Raw genomic sequence first — 16,249 nt, forward strand, 5'->3', positions numbered from 1 at the left:
ATGAATCTGTCCTTCCAGGTCTTTGAACCACTTACAAAAGAAACAGCTTTCTTTTACAATATTTAAACAACAAGCCTATTTTTATTTGAACAACATCATTAACACTCTAAAGCAGAGCTCTAGTTATGTGACAGTGCAAACCAGGTGACAGTGAATTGACAGCCTGACTTATATATCTCCTGATCTTTACTTTCAGTCAATCTGTTCCTTTCTATCAAGAAACTGTAAAAAACCCTGCAGGCTTAGCCATTCCAAGAAGAGACATTTCTCTGATACTTCTGATTTCTTATAAGAAAAAACATGATCTACAAAAACCGAGAAAAGATAAACTAATCTTTTGCATTTCCTGGCCGCACTATCGACTTTCTCTCCCGTTGCCACAACGAGACATCTGAAAACTATTATCTTTGCAAACAGAAAACGATGTAAGACATAAATATAACTGGGTATTTGTCTACACCTGAAAAAATTGCCAAACCACTTCAGAGGTTACTTAAGAGGCAAATGCAAATGAAGAATCTCAACCCAAAACATTGACTGCCCATTATCCTCCACAGATGATGCCTGACCTATGGAGTTCATATAGTGCTTCTTCTGCTGCTTAAGAATAACCAAGCTGGTTTGGGACAGGAGTCATAATAAGACCAAGATGGGTAAGGGTGGCAATCTTTTAACCCTGGAAGGCAGTGGATATTTACAACAGTTTTGATTTCTATTGACGCCAACCTTTTATTTCCAGGTCTTATGGAGTCTGAGGGTCTGCTAGAGAGTTTTGATATAATGTTGTGAGAATAAACATACAAGCTATGTTACCAAGCAATGGGAGCCCACATTGAAAAGGATGATGGGGGAGAAAAGAAATGAGAAATGTTATCAGCACAAGGGAAAAATGTGGTTTGTCATTGGTAGATACGGGAAGAATAATAACTCACATCAGATACAGAGAACAGAAATCAACAAAGCTGATAAGGTTAGATAGAGATAGTGCCATGGATACCAAGGGACTCAGCATCATCAATTCATAAATGATTGCCTGCCAGAAACAAGCAAATTTTAGCAGGAAATTCAAAGGAGCAACGGGAATATCCCTGCAGAAGGAGAACAGGAAAAGGGCAACATTATATCAAAACTCTGACTCTGTAAGAGCTACAGAGGAATCAATGCTGGATTAGGGCTAACTGTTAACCTCAATGTTTTGTTATATGTTCAGTGGAGCTCAGCCAAAATCAGCTACTAGACAGTTCTCCTCCACCCAAAACTTAACTGTTCATATAATTACCTTATTATTGTATTCTACAGTACCATTTTAATTAATGGCAACAAAAAACTGCAGAACCTGGAAATCTGAACAAAAGCATAAGATGTTGGTAAAGTCTCAGCACGTCAGGCAACATCAGTGGAAAGAGAAACAGTCAACGTTTTGGGCTTGCAACCTTTTGTCAGAACAATAGAAAAGTGTAGTCAGCTACTCGGAGATAAGGGAAGGAAAGGAATTCAAAATAGAGACAACCAAAACAATGCAGGGTCACAGGCCTGAAATAATGATTGTTTCTTTCCCACAGGTGCTGCCTGACTTGTTGTGTTTCCCCCAGCATTTTCTGCTCTTTTGGACCAGTAATTAATTGCAACATAAAAGTGCATATGCTGGAAACAGTCCAGTAAGTCAAACAGCACCATTTGGTGAGAGTCAATGTTTTGGCAGAAACCAAAAGTAAATAGGCCGATCACTTAGGAATGAACCTCCATTCAATTCACAAGAGTGATCCTGAGCCTTGCTGCCCCTGTTCCACTCTAATATCTTGCATTTGATGTCCAATAGTGCTCCTTTGATATCCATCCTAAGGTTGAGGAACAGCATCTCATCTCCTGATTAGGCACAGCAGAGTTCTCATAATTTAACACCGAGTTTGAGAATTTTAGGTAACCCTCCTCCCATTTCCATGGATATGGGTGTACTTTTCTGTTTCAATTTGCTATGTAGGCAATCCCTGTGCTCTGGAGTGCTTCTATCCTGAAAAAAAAAAGATCTGCATCGCAATTTTCTGCAAAGTGCAGCCATGTCATCTGTGCAGGTGTCAAGGAATGTAAGTTGAAAGTAAACAGTGTGGTAATTTTTTTCCCCACACAAATTCTGTGACAGCAGATTTTATTATATACCTCAAATTTCTGAATCATGACTTGTGAATTTTGTAAAGGAGAATTTCTGTAATCTGACTGACCGTAATGCAGGGATTGTCTGTAATTCAACTTGTTTCTGCGCCATTTTGTTCTGTCAGTTCTTGAAGTAGTTGTTACCTTGACAACCATGGTGTGCATCCTACCAGAGACATTCCCTCTACTCTCTTCACCTTTTTGCAACTTAAAACCACGCTTGCCTTCTCATTTTCCAGTTCCAATGAAGGGACTTCACTGAAATATTGCCTGTCTTCCACACCACATTTAACCTGCTAAACAGTTCCAGTTTTCTTTGTTTTTGTAACTTGTAACCACTTTAGTTAATTTGAGATTGCTTTCCCTGGACAAATAAAACTAATTGATTTTAATCATAAGGGAGTGAAAGTGAATTGTTGATACAATGTTAAATCCTACAGTTGGGAATTTATGCAGTATCCCAATCTGGAACATATCAGGAAAGAATCTCTCAACGATACACTATGTAACCAAAGTTATTTTATTGACCGTAATCGGCCCTGTTCTGTTCTGTATTTCACAATCAAATTTGCCATGTGGCAAGAATGAAACCTGACCAGTTTATTATCTGCTGGCATGCCAAACAGAACAAATTTTACTTGCTCTTGCAAGTTATAAAAGGTGGATTTTTTTTTACTGGGAACATCTTTTCTTGCACGTCCTAACTGCATTTGTGTTCCTTATGCGTGCAGTTTATTCAAAGCAGCAATTCAATCTGCCTCCCGTTCCTCTTTTTCTCCCCAGACTGCCATTTGGGGCTATTTCAATTCCGCTAATTTTTATAAAATCTAACTAGAGACTGGCGAATTCAGATTGTGTTGCTAGGACTAAAGAGACTACAGCTCTTAAGTAATTAGCAGTTCTGTTGCCAGTGATTGAATGCACCTCAGAATTAAAGGAGAATCTAGCCTTGATATCGTCATATTAAATGCTTGAATGACTTTCCAATTCACAGGCGTAAAATTTTGCCTTCAAAATTAAAAGAAAAGATTTATGCATTGCCAATAATGACTACTCTTCAAAAATACTTAATTGGCTTCAAAGTGCTTGGGGACATCCAAAAGCCCTACAATAGATGCAATCTTATTTTCAGATCGATCATTAAGACAAAAGTAAACCCACAATTGGCTGTAGATTGTCAAATCACCCAAATTATTAGTGAAAGACTTTTGGCTCAGTTAGTTGTCCTCTTACCTGAGTCACAGAGCTATGAATGAAAGTTCTACTCCAAGGTCTTAGACATAGGACAAAGTAGCTTATTATCTTTGTGCAGTATTGAGAGATTACTGAGCTGTATCCAATGCCTTCATTCAGAATGAAGCATTGAACCAAAGCCTCTTTCACCCTCTCAGCAGCTGCATACTAAAAACTCTATGGCGCTATTTTCTGGAAGTGCTGGGAAAATATCTCTTGCACTCCGGCAGCATACACCTCATCTTGAGGCTCTCCATTGGTTGGGGTTGGCCATGGATGTTGCATCCTAGCTGTCCCCATGATACACAAGCCAGGGCACTGCAATAGGGAGAGCAAGCAGTTGCCCATACAGCAGGCTTCCACCTCCACTCAGTTGATGAATCCGAAGGAAAGGCAGAGGTCGATACAGTTTGGCTCCAGCGGCATCTCAGGAGCTGAACTCAACGTCGGAGACTCCAGCTCCAGATTCTTCCTCGAGGTTTACTCCTGAAGACTTGCCCATGAGTGGGTATGGCCGCAAGGCAATGGAGGATGGAGATCAGAGTCTTCCTTCTCCAAGGTGATCTGCCTACGATGGCTGACAAGCACCTTTTTCACAAAGTGACTGGTTTTATGGCATCCATCATCTGCCTTTGTCCCTTTCCCTGTCAGTAGAAATGGAGCTGCCAGGCTCAGTAGCACAGCCACACATGAAGGCCAGGTGGTTTGAGACACACACCATTAGGAGCATTTAATAGGTGGTGGGAGCTTATCTCCACTATAACCACTGGTTATGACAACCTTAAGGAACCTACTGCACCTCAATTGGCACCATAAGAGGACAGATTTTATGATGAATATCATGATGCTGCTTGTGGGAGTTTGCTGTGAGCAACCTGGTGCTGTTTCCTACAGGAAAACCATATACACAATGGTGGTTGGCATCCGTCTGTCTTGAAGGACAACGGGCACTAATGGCCATCATCACAAACTTGGGTGGAAGGTATGGAGGTCTGGACCCACCACTTATCCACAATGAGCTTGGGCTGCAACTTTTCACTGCCACAGAAAGGTTTCTCCAGGAGTGGACAATCCATGGTAGTGGAAAATGAGGTACAAAATATAGCATCACCAAGGTCAGTAACACTGCACTTTTCATATATTCAAAGCTAAAGCGATGAAGCAAATTAAACTTGAGCCCAGAATGGCCCTCTTCAGGCTGCAGATGTAAGTTCTAACTAGGCATTGTGTGTGTGTACACACAATAGAGTGAGTGAGAGAGACTGGCTCCGTGGAGTGGGGGTGAAGTGAAGTGTCTGGAGGCTGTCAGTGAAATTTGGGCTCCCTAGACACGCGTGCCTATACACGAGTCTCAAAGTTCAATTAAAATGCTAAATGCCTGACAAGCATTTGGAATGAGTACATAAAGCAGTTATTATGAAATACTATCAGACAGGAAATATGAACTACTTCTTACAACTATAAATAGTTACTTAAATGGTGATTATATTAAAATAAATATACCCCAGCAAATATAGTTATTCAAGAAAAGTCTTACTAATGACAAGTGTTTTGCATTACCAGTTGATTTTCAAATTATTTGTGACAGCTGCTACAATTTTAGGAAAGGTAATATCACCCAAGCAGACTCGCCACAACTCCACCGCTTCCCTACCTAACCTGCTAAAACTTGTCTGCCTACACAAGCTAGCCCACCACACCACATCCCTCCTAACAACACTACATTTACCCAGCTACAAAGTCATCACAGGCCAAGTTAACTCATCACACACCTACCCATCCCCGCATCACCACCACACCCCACCTTAACCCCACTATATCCCTACAACCCTGCTCACTGTACCATAACATCACTCACATTTCTGCCGTTATTATGCCCACCCCACCCAAATAATCCAATGGTGCAGTAATTCAAACTGGAAATCTGCCAAGCAAGAACAGAACTACAGATTTCACAGTTCTGCAAATCATTGGTAACCTGAAAAATTACCTGTTTTCTCCTCCAAAGATGCTGCCTGAGTAACTGAGTATTTCTAGCAATTTTGTTTTTTTTTCCATTTCCAGCGACTACAATATTTTTCATTTAAATTATAAATCCCACAAGAGCTTGTGTCGAGACACTTGTGTCTGAAGTAACTTTTCTCAAAATGCCTCAGGATTCAGTACTTTGCATAATGGAATTTTCTTTCCGTTTGACCTTGTGCTCACACTGAATTTCCTGGAATATGCTAACTTTTTTAAATTAACAGAGACCTCGGGGCAAATCAAGAGGGTTCCCTGGCATGACCCATTTAGAATTTAATATGAATGTAAATATTATCTGTACAAATATCAAATCTCTCTCTCTCTTTCACTCACACACACACACGCGCGTGCGCATCCGGTTCTAACTACTACTTTCAGACATGTTAATTATCAAACCCTTTAAAACAAATAGTTGTTTCTGATGACATTAATACTACTTGTACATAATGTTATTTTGTAGCAACTGTTTACATGGGAAGTTAACATCTAAAGTTTGAGCCCTTTAGAGTGATCTCATTACCAACAAAGAAAAAGCATTCAGCCTTGGAAGCATGCAATCAATACACCTTATGAATTACAATAAAAATGTACTAAAATAAAAGTCCTGGGAGCTGGATTGTTTATAGCCAAAGTTCTCTTGATCTACTTCACATTCAGAAAACTGGAACTCATATTGAAGACCTTCTGCCTTCAGTTACAAACTTATATTTTGTTAAACTTTTACACAACTGCAGAAATCTGTTTTTCTTTATATAGAATGTGTCAAGAACAAGGACGTATATATAGCACTAATTTTGCTCTTTGAACTATGGAAGCTCATTTTCATGAGAAAAAAAGTCCTATTTTTCCAATTAAATTTAGTGGCAATATTACTCTTCTTATTGACTACCAGATATCAACATGGGAAAATGTCTTATGCTGATTGGACTGTAAGCTTTGATTCCTATTCCCCCCACCCCCGTCTCGTCCTCTCACCCTGACAATCTCAACCTCACATCCTTACCCTCAATTCACCTCTCTCCCTTTTATCCTTTTAAGATAAGCTTAAAACCTATCTTTTTGCCAGGCTTTCAGCCAGCTCTCCTCAAGTGAAACTCATGGTGAAACTTTGATAATATTTCCGTGACAAGTCTTCAGATACTTTACTAAATTAAGGATGTTCACTCCTACCTTATAGAAGTTGACACCCTTAACTTAGAATATTATTTGAAGTGCAACTAGGGATGGGCAATTCTCAAGGGCAACTGGGGTGAGCAATGAAATATCAGCTCAGCTTGTGAATCCCATATCCCCTATATGTTTTAAAAAGGTGTATCTTGTTGTTGGGTGTTTGGATAAGTAATACAATAGGAATTCTAGATTAGTAGATGAGGGTGCTTAAACTTATCATGGCTACAGTTTTTAAGGGTAATAAATAAAGTCTGCTGGAAGTTCAAAGCAAAGTCACTAATTTTAGCAACAAATTTGAGCAACTGAAGAATAAACTTTAAAGATATTTTAGCAAGTGTACAACATATCTGGCTGTATTTGACACTACATAAATTTATTGTAATCCACCCACTCCCATATCACTGAGACACCATTTCCTTTGTAACAAAACTTCTTTACTCAAAGGAGTTGAACAGAGTTAATTAACAGAGAACAACACTTACTTCAACATAGCGAGAAAAGCAACGGGCTCAACATCAGGAATTCTAATTTCTTCCTTATCTTCAGCAAGATCCCCATAAAACATTGCATGAAATACTGAGCTCCCAACAGCCAAAACGTACTTCAAGAGGAAAGAAAGAAGAGTTAAAATCAAACGGCAGTATGGACTTTCAATCTTACACAAATACTCACCAACGTGCAAAAGACTAAATCTGTGCTTGCAAAAAAACTACATAAATTGCACCCCAAGGCATTAACAAGAAACTGCAGATGGAATTGCAATTTTATATGGTGCTAAAATAATCTAATTTGTAGCACTATGTTACTTTCCTGAAGGTATACTATGATTCGACCATGAACATTGATCCCACACAACAGACATTTCAATGATGACCCAGATTGTGGTGCAGAGGGATTCCCAGTCATTTTGCATTGGTCACAGAGCTGTGAAACACATTATATTATAGTAAGGAGGCCAATCAGTACACACTGCATGTGGTGCTTAAATGTGATTAAAAGATTTGACAGATAATTCTCTTCCACCAGCCCCAGCACAGGGGAAAAAATATATAATCTTTTGCAATTATTTTTAAAAATCAGACTGTCTGAATGGGATTTAAAAAAAGTGTGGGCGGTTCTGATAGCCAGTTTTCCACCTGAAGAAGATAGTAAACACAAGATGCTGGAAATCCAGAGCAACACACACAAAGTGCTGGAGGAATCTATGAAAATGAATAAACAGTAGACGTTTCAGGCTGGCACTCTTCATCAGGAGAATGACACTAGAATAGCAAGTGTGGGGAGGGGAAAGAGGACAAGCTAGTAGGTGTTGAGTAAAACCAGGTGGGTGGGATAAGTGAACTGGAAGGAGAAATCAGGGTGGAGGCTAACTAGGTGGAATCTGAGGTTTGCTCCTGTAGAAGTGTGGGGGGGGGGGGGGATGTAAAGATGTGTGTTGATGGTAGGATTCCATTGAAGATGCCATGGACTGTAATGTGGATAAGAACTGAAATGGTTGGCTACTGGGAAATTCCACTTTTGGTGGCTAGAGCAAAGATGCTCATCAAAGCTGTCCACCAACTTGTGTTGTTTCCCAGACATCTGCATTCACCCCATCTTCCCATTGCCTACCATCCCTTGAGTTTCCACATCCAACACTTTATTCTCTACAATCTCCACCATCTTCAATGGAATCCTACCATCAAACACATCTTTACATCTCCACCCCCACCACCGCTTTCTACAGGGGTCGCTCCCACTGCGATCCCATTGTCCATTCGTCCCTCCCCACGAATCTCCCACCTGGTACGTATCCCTGCAAGGAGAGAAATGCTGCACCTACCTATTAACCTCTTCCCTCACCTCAATTCAGAACCCCAAACAGTCCTTCCAGGTGAGGCAACATTTCACCTGTGAAATCGGTGGGGGGTTGTTCTTTGTATCCAGTGCTCCTTATGTGGCCTTGTCTACACTGGTGAGACGCAACATATATTATACTGGGGGACTGTTCTGTCGAGCACCTCTGCTCCAGCCACCAAAAGCAGAACTTCCTATTTTAATTCCAATCCCCATTCCCATTGTGACATGATGGTCCATGGCCTCCTCTTCTGCCACAATGGCACTCTCAGGGTGGAGGAGCAACACCTCATATTCCATCTAGGTAGCCTCCAACCTGATGGCTTGCACATTTATTTTTTCATCTGGTAATTTTTTTTCTCTCCTTTTTTTCCTCTCCCCCCCCCCCCCACCCGCCTTCTATTCCTCATTCTGGCCTTTTACCTCTTCTCCTCACCTGCCTATCACCTCCCCCGGTGCCCCTCCTTCTTCCCGTTATCCCATGGTTCTCTCTCCTCTCCCATCAGATTCCTTCTGCTCCGACCCTTTAAATTCCACATCCATCTGACTTCACCTAGCACCTTCTAGCTTGTCCTCCTCCCCCTTCTGCCACTTGCTTTTCTTCCTCCTTCATTTCCAGTTCTGTTGAAGACTCAACCCAAAATGGCAACTGTTCATTCATTTTCAGAGATGCTGCCTGACCTGAAGAAGGTGGGCTTGTTTGTCTTTAAATGTTACTTTTAATTAGGAAATGCATTATGTGAGGAGTAACATCATTGCTTCATGTGACAATGCAGTACTGTATAAAAGATATTGGCACCCTAGATTTTTTATATAGTTTCAGATAGTATGGCCTTCACAGAGCCCTGATCTCAGCGTCATCAAGGCCATCTGGGATTTCCCGGAGAGACAGAAGCAATCAAGGCTGCATGAAATGTACCTAAGAGAATTAATACAGTTTTAAAGACAAAGGTTGGTCAGACCATATTTTAGTTTTTTTTTACTGTTTACCTCTCTTTATAGTAAACTTTTTGATATTTAGAAACTTTACAATTATTTTAGAAAGCCTCTTCACATTACAGAGTTTATTTTTACATGTGCCCAAGACTTTTGCACAATACTGTACATTGAGACAAAATGGATTTTTTGGATACTGTTCTTATGAAATTCTCAACAGAGTCCTGATTGTTGAACAAGATCACGGCAGAAATGGAACAGCAATAAACTTATTACACTAAATGTCAGCATTATGTATTCCAAGGCAAAGTTCTGAATAAATGCAGCTCTTTTTAGCAAGCATATATTCCCCCACACTTTTATTTTCCAAGCACTAACATTGCAATAATTAGCACAAACCTGTTGCCTAAAGGATGTGTCTTATGCAAATGGTTTGTAGTCAAATACCAGATTTACTCTGAGACCATGATGTTCACAAATCTATTTATTTTATTATACTCTTTTGAGATTTTTATAAAACCTTAAGTGTTGCAAACATTATACACCTCAAGAAAGAGATGTTTAAAAAAAAGTCCTTAGCTTAGTATATGGCTGCTTACAGTTACAAAAATGGCTCCTTCTAAGTAAAGAGATTGCCGATTCATTTAACAGTATATGTTGATTCTTGTTAAATAATCATTTAACATGCATTACATAATGTATGTTGCTTACCTTATGTCCTGGCAACCTCTGGGTCCCACCTTGTGGTCCAACCAGAAAATGAACATCAGCCATCAAATCATTGTTAAACATCACAGCATTTCTAGAGTAGATTAAGGAGGCAGAGAGAAAGAAAGGTTACACAAGTTTTCTGTCAGAAAATATTACACAAATAAATGCAATGTCACTCCATCTAATACGTTGTTCATACAAACTTTTAACCTAATTCAAACTAAGATGTCCAGTGAAGCCTTTCCCCTTTTCAAGTCTCCCAACGTTTAATCTCACTCCCAGAAAATACACCCAGTGGCCACTTTATTAGGTACACCTGCTCATTAATGCAAATATCTAATCAGCCAATCATGTGGCAAGAACTCAATGCAAACAAACATACAGATATGATCAAGAGATTCAGTTGTTGAACAGACCAAATACCAGAATGGGTAAGAAATATGATTGAAGTGACTTTGGCCATGCAGTGACTGTTGGTGCCACACGGGGTGGTTTGAAACTGCTGATCACTTGGGATTTTTTTGTACACCAGTCTCTGCAGTTTACACAGAATGGTGAAGGAAACAAAAAGAGTCCAGTGAGCAGCAGTTCTGTGGTCAAAAATGCCTGTTACAGAGAGGTCAGAGGAGAGTGGCCAGACTGGTTCAAGCTGACAGGAAGGTGACAGTAACTTACATAATTGCACAACACCAATGGTGTGCAGAAGAGCAGCTCTGAGCACATAGCACGTTGGACCTTGAAGCAGATGGGTATAGGAGCAGAAGACCACACTGGGTTCCAATACTGTATGTAATAAAATGGTCACTGAGTGTACACTTGCCAGCTGACTTTGTTAATGTGTCTTATGTCAGGTGGGAAGTAATAGAGGAATGCAAGTCCATGGAATTTTAAAGGTAGGACGATGGGTTAAAAGGTAGATGAGATGCTTTCCTTTGTTCACCAAGGCATAGGCTATAAAAGCAGCGAGATGATGTTACGATTCTGTGCAATAACAGTTAAGCCATGGTGTATGTACTGTGCATAATTCAAGTTGCAAGATAAGAGAAAAGATGTGATTGTGCTGGAGATGTTGCTAAGGGGATTTATGAGTTTGTAACAAGGACTGTAAAATTTTAATTGTAAGGGAAGTTGCATACGGTGCTTTCACTAGATCAGGAGAGACAGAGGGGAGATTAAATTGAGATATATGAAAATGTGAGGTGCTTAGATAAAATGAATAAGGATATACTTCCTTTAACAGTGAGTCATAAACATAGATCTAAAGTGACTAATAATCTGCTGGAGGAACTTGGCGGGCTGAACAACATCCAAGACCCAAAACATTACCGATTCCTTTCCTCCAACAGATACTGCTCACTTTGCTGAGTTCATCCTGCAAATTGTTTGTTGCTCTAGACTCCAGCGCCCGCAGTCTCTTGTGTCTCCACTGATTTAAGGTAATTGAATCATGAGAGAAAAACAAGCCCTTTGGCCCACTCAGTCTGTGCTAACCATCAACCATCCTACATTGATCCCATTTATTTTCCACAGATCTCATCCCCCCACCCACCACCAGTTTTGACTATTCAGCTTCACACTAGGGACAAATCACAGGGACTGATTAACCTCCCAACCCACATGTGGGATGTGGGAGGAAATTACACCCACATTTCAAGGGAAATGCACACAGGAATCAAGAGGACAAGCATACTCCACATGTCAGGCTACGGTTGAATCCGATCTCCTACACTGTGAAGCCATGGTCCTACTAGCTTCACCACTGTGCTGTGCTGAATTGGTAGAAGAATTCAAGGAGAGTTGAGGAAATATTGTTGCAACCGGATGATGATAGTGATGTGAGGCTCGCTGACTTTAAGTCTGACAACATCAGAAACCCTCAACACACCTGAAACATACTTGACATGGAAATGAAGAACTGAGAGCTGTAGAACTACGTGGCTAATGCTGAAAGTTGGGATTAGGCTGAGTGGCTCAAAACACTTTGGTGTGGACACAACAGGCTAAATAGCCTACTTCTGCATTACAGGTTGGCTACACATTTGTTAACCTTGATACATTTAAAATGACAGTCCAGAGAGGGGGCATTCTGCTCATTGTACCTTCTTTCTTTCCAAGCAGAGAGAAAGACAGTCCCACCATTGCCCAGCCAGCCACCTCTCCCATACAACCACCTCCTCAAAACCCCACACTCTACGATCTTGGTTCATAGTCCTGCACGTATTTTAAACACAATCCCTTTTTAAAATCAATTGTGGAAGTAACAACTATCACCCGTTCAAGAGGGTCCCTAGAAAATACCCGAGGAGGAACGAATTCCTCCGTTTCTCTCCTCTTGCACCTTTAGCGGTGATTTTAAAACCCTGCCTTCTGGTCCTGGCTGCATTTTCCTGAGAAACCCTTTCCCTACTCCTCATTGGGCAGCTGGCAGGTTTTAAAGCTTGTTATTTTAGTGAAAGGGTTGTATTCAAGTTAACAGCCAGTGTATTTATTTTTTAAAGAAAAACAGAACTTAACCAATTTTGACAAGCACATTGCACAATCTTCTACCATTTGGGGGCAAATGCTTTTTTTTTCTTGACTGCTGCTTAGAGTTTTAAACAGACATCACCCATTAACAAAAATAAAGAAAAACATCTATGTGAGCAGTTTCCTTTAAATAACAGCTCCTTTCTAGGGCTTCCATGACAACCAGTGCCAATTATTTCATCTCTGCCCTAAAGGGTATAGCATAGGAAAACATATTAAGAAAAAAATCCTTCTAAATCAAAAACCTTATCCAGGGCGGGTTGATTACTGTCAATTGTTTAGTTACAATCAACAACAGTTAAATCCATGAAGCAAATTCGCAAGACTGTAAGTTTACAAACTGTTTCCCATCTAAAACGGAAAATGCAACCCGACCCGTCGATAAGATGAGGATCTGGAAGGAAAGATATGCTTGGTTACCTGTAGGCTGTGATAGTTGAGGAAAAAGGGACAGCTTACTCGGATCGTCGGCAGACAAAACACCTTTTACCGGAGAGTTGCGAGTCGAGGGTCTCCCATTCTTACCTCTCTCGGATGGTGGGGTACAGCCCCTGCCAGTTAGTCCCCTGGATGGTGTTGTTGTTGTTGAGGTTCTGCTGATGACTCTGGACACTGATGCTGGGGCCGGCCACTTTCTTGGCGCTGTACATCTCCGCGGCCATCCTCTTCCTGAGCGTGAGTATCTCGTAGCACACCGGCAGCCGGCTGGCCTTCGATGCCTTCTTGGATTTCTTCACCGCCTCTGGAAGCATCAAGAAGAAAGTCAGACACTTCATGTTCCTGTTCTTGGCATCGACCATGGGTGCATCTGAACGGCAGCCGGGAGGCTGTAGGTGCAGAGGGAGCTAAAGTGGGCTGATGTTCGAGGACTTAAATTCTCCCCCGAATTGTCCTTGCAGGTATAAAGACCTTTACCCCACTCCCTGTTTTGTGCTCAAGTGTGATCCGAGGTCAGGAATCGCTGTCTTGGTTGTAACTCCAGCATCCTCATCCAGTTTCCACTTGTAAGCCTGCACTATTCCTTCAGCGGCGCGGAGCTGGGGAGATTTCCGGCTACGGCTGACTAATTGTTATGAATTGGGTCCTGCCGCAGATCGGATTAAAATAAACAAGATTCTCCCTCTTTCTCTCTTATGTGCAGCTCCCTCTCTGTTGCATGCACTTGGTCGAATTTCTATTGAGAGTTCAGTTCTTGTTCTCACGGCGACTGTCGGATGATGTTTAAGTTACTGAGGATTTTTATTTTCCTCGGGGAACGATAAAAAGAAAGAAAACAGCGATCGAGATTGTCCTCCTGCAGACGGAGAGTGGCTACCAGCCAGCATTGGGAGCCCCGGCAGCGACTGGGCAAGAAACTATACTGACACCTACTGTAATACCCAGAGTCAATGCACAGCGCCAGCAGTTAAAGGGGCAAGGGCTGCCTCGCACTCGTAGACAGACACACGCCACTATCCTGTGTCTCTGCACAAAGCTTCGTCTTTTCTCCCCTCGGCAGAAACACTACGTCAGGTTAACATCACATCACTTCTTTCGGAAACCCTACATAATGTACTGGGGGACGGGTTCTCCCTGTGAAGACAATGCATAGCCAAACTGGAATGGGGGATTATTGGGCATTCCCTCATCGATCACTGTTGTGACTGGGAATGATTCCACGTTTCGCTCTTTCGGTTAGGTCAGCCTTGATTTGCGCTTTCGGTTCTGAGAAGGTTTCTAAGCGTAAAATTCCTCATCAGATTTGGACCCCGCGCGATCCTGAGGGAAATTCTGCACCGTCGGAAGACATTAAACTACTTTCTTGGGCAGATGTGACACATCCCATTGCCCCGTTACTAACATGCGAGATTTTCACTGCTATCCAGGCCAATATTAAGCTCTAATATCATTATCTTGCTCTTTGTGAGACCGAGGTACAAAATTTACAAGAGAGTTTTCTACGAAATAACAAAAGTACTGCATTGCTATCAACCTCCACGGAGTGCTCCAAATTCTTGAAAGACTCATAATTACAAGTCTTTCTGCTATGGCACACCTTTTCTGGACTGCATCCTCTAGCTTGTCCACAAAATTCCAGGCAGCAGGAATTGTGGTCTGTCCTGGGGCGGGGGTGGTGTCTAAAATGTCATCATTTATATGAGGCGAGAAGTAGGAGGTTTAGAGGGGATCTGAGTTTGATTTTTTTCACACAAGAGCTGCCTCAGGATAGCATTTGCATTATAAAAAAAGATCTTAAAATTGCCAGGGCAAAGGTAGCATTGGAACTTGGATGAGTATGGCATGTACTGTAAATGAAGAGTTAAATGGCCCATGTCTGCACTGTGTGATGCTGTGACTAGCAAATGGAATATTGGGAGTGGTTCTGGACCCAGGTGTGGGAATGGAGCAACTATTTGTGATATAACATCAGGTCCTTTAAGAAAAAAAAACATAAAAATACAGACAAGAGAAGATCTGAGGATGCTGGGACAACCCAGCAACACACACACACACACACACACACACAAACTGCCAGAGGAACGCAGCAGGCCAGGCAGCATCTATGAAAAAAAGTACAGTCACCATTTCAGGCCGAAACCCTTCGGCAGGACTGGAGAAAGAAAGCTGTGGAGTAGAGTTAAAAGGTGGGGGGAGGGGAGACAGAAACCCCAGGTGATAGGTGAAACTGGGAGGGGGAGGGATGAAGTAAAGAGCTAGGAAGTTGATTAGTGAGATGAGGTGAGAGAGGGAAAAGGGAATGGGAAATGAAGCAGCATGTGGGGGGGGGGGGGGGGGAAGGTATTACCAGAAAAGTGAGAAATCGATGTTCATACCATCAGGTTGGAGACTACCCAGACAGAATATAAAGTGTTGTTCCTCCAACCTAACTATGGCCTCATCACAACAGTGGAGTAGGCTATGGATGGACATATCAGAATGGGAAAGGGAAGTGGAATTAAAATGGGTGGTCACTGGAAGAAAACTGAGCTTTAATATAGAAATATGTCACCCACGGTTCTCAGAAAATCAGCCTCAGCAAGAGAAGCAGCTGCAGTTCAGATTCAGAGATTTGTTAAAAGACGCTGCAGACTATAAGCACAAGAGATTCTGCAGATGCTGTAAATCCTGAGCAGTACACACAGAATTTTGGAAGAACTCAGTAAGTCAGGCAGCATCTACAGAGGGGAATAAACAGTCGACGGTTTGGACCAAGGGCCTCCATTGGGACCGGGAAGGGAATGGGCAGAAGCCAGAACAAGAAGGTGGGGATTGGGGAAGAGGGTGAGGAGTACAAGTTGACAAGTGATAATGCTGTAGACTGTTTGCTCTGCTGTGCTATTTGAATGCAATCTGCTTATGGGCTTTACTGTAAAACTCACCCCACCACTGAGTCACTGGTGCTGCAATATGAATTCTGCTCCATATTCAAATATCATATTGATACTGAGTCCATAACACACAGATATGACTGAACACAGCAGCACATATGGACATACAGATTGACATTTTTCCATTCAAGATCACTGTGGTCTGCTCTTGAAGAAGTTTTCTTTGTATATAAGTAGACTGTGAGGAAATCTCCATACAATTCGGTTTGTTACACATTTGCAAAAGCTACATTTCTACTTTTGAAAACAGCTATTCTTGATATTAAAATAGCACTTGTTCATTTTAGGAGAAA

The 16,249-nt window shown here is 41.6% G+C and overlaps 1 protein-coding gene across 4 annotated transcripts in view; it reads right to left on the reverse strand.

The window, feature by feature from the left end:
• LOC132403009 (BTB/POZ domain-containing protein 3) overlaps positions 1-16,249 on the reverse strand; it is a 78,155-nt gene that overhangs the window by 13,543 nt on the left and 48,363 nt on the right. For 2 of the 4 annotated variants that reach the window (XM_059986212.1, XM_059986213.1), the window contains exons 3-4: positions 10,063-10,153; positions 7,062-7,180 (exon numbers count right to left, since the gene is read on the reverse strand). In XM_059986212.1, coding sequence (XP_059842195.1) covers positions 7,062-7,180; positions 10,063-10,143 — 200 coding nt within the window. In that variant the 5' untranslated portion in view covers positions 10,144-10,153. Of the gene's footprint in view, positions 1-7,061; positions 7,181-10,062; positions 10,154-13,113; positions 14,313-16,249 lie in introns of those variants that run through there. The other 2 variants (XM_059986211.1, XM_059986210.1) reach the window with 2 other exon arrangements.

Source organism: Hypanus sabinus, chromosome 12 (genome assembly GCF_030144855.1).
Source record: "Hypanus sabinus isolate sHypSab1 chromosome 12, sHypSab1.hap1, whole genome shotgun sequence".
Classification (NCBI taxonomy): Eukaryota; Metazoa; Chordata; class Chondrichthyes; order Myliobatiformes; family Dasyatidae; genus Hypanus; species Hypanus sabinus.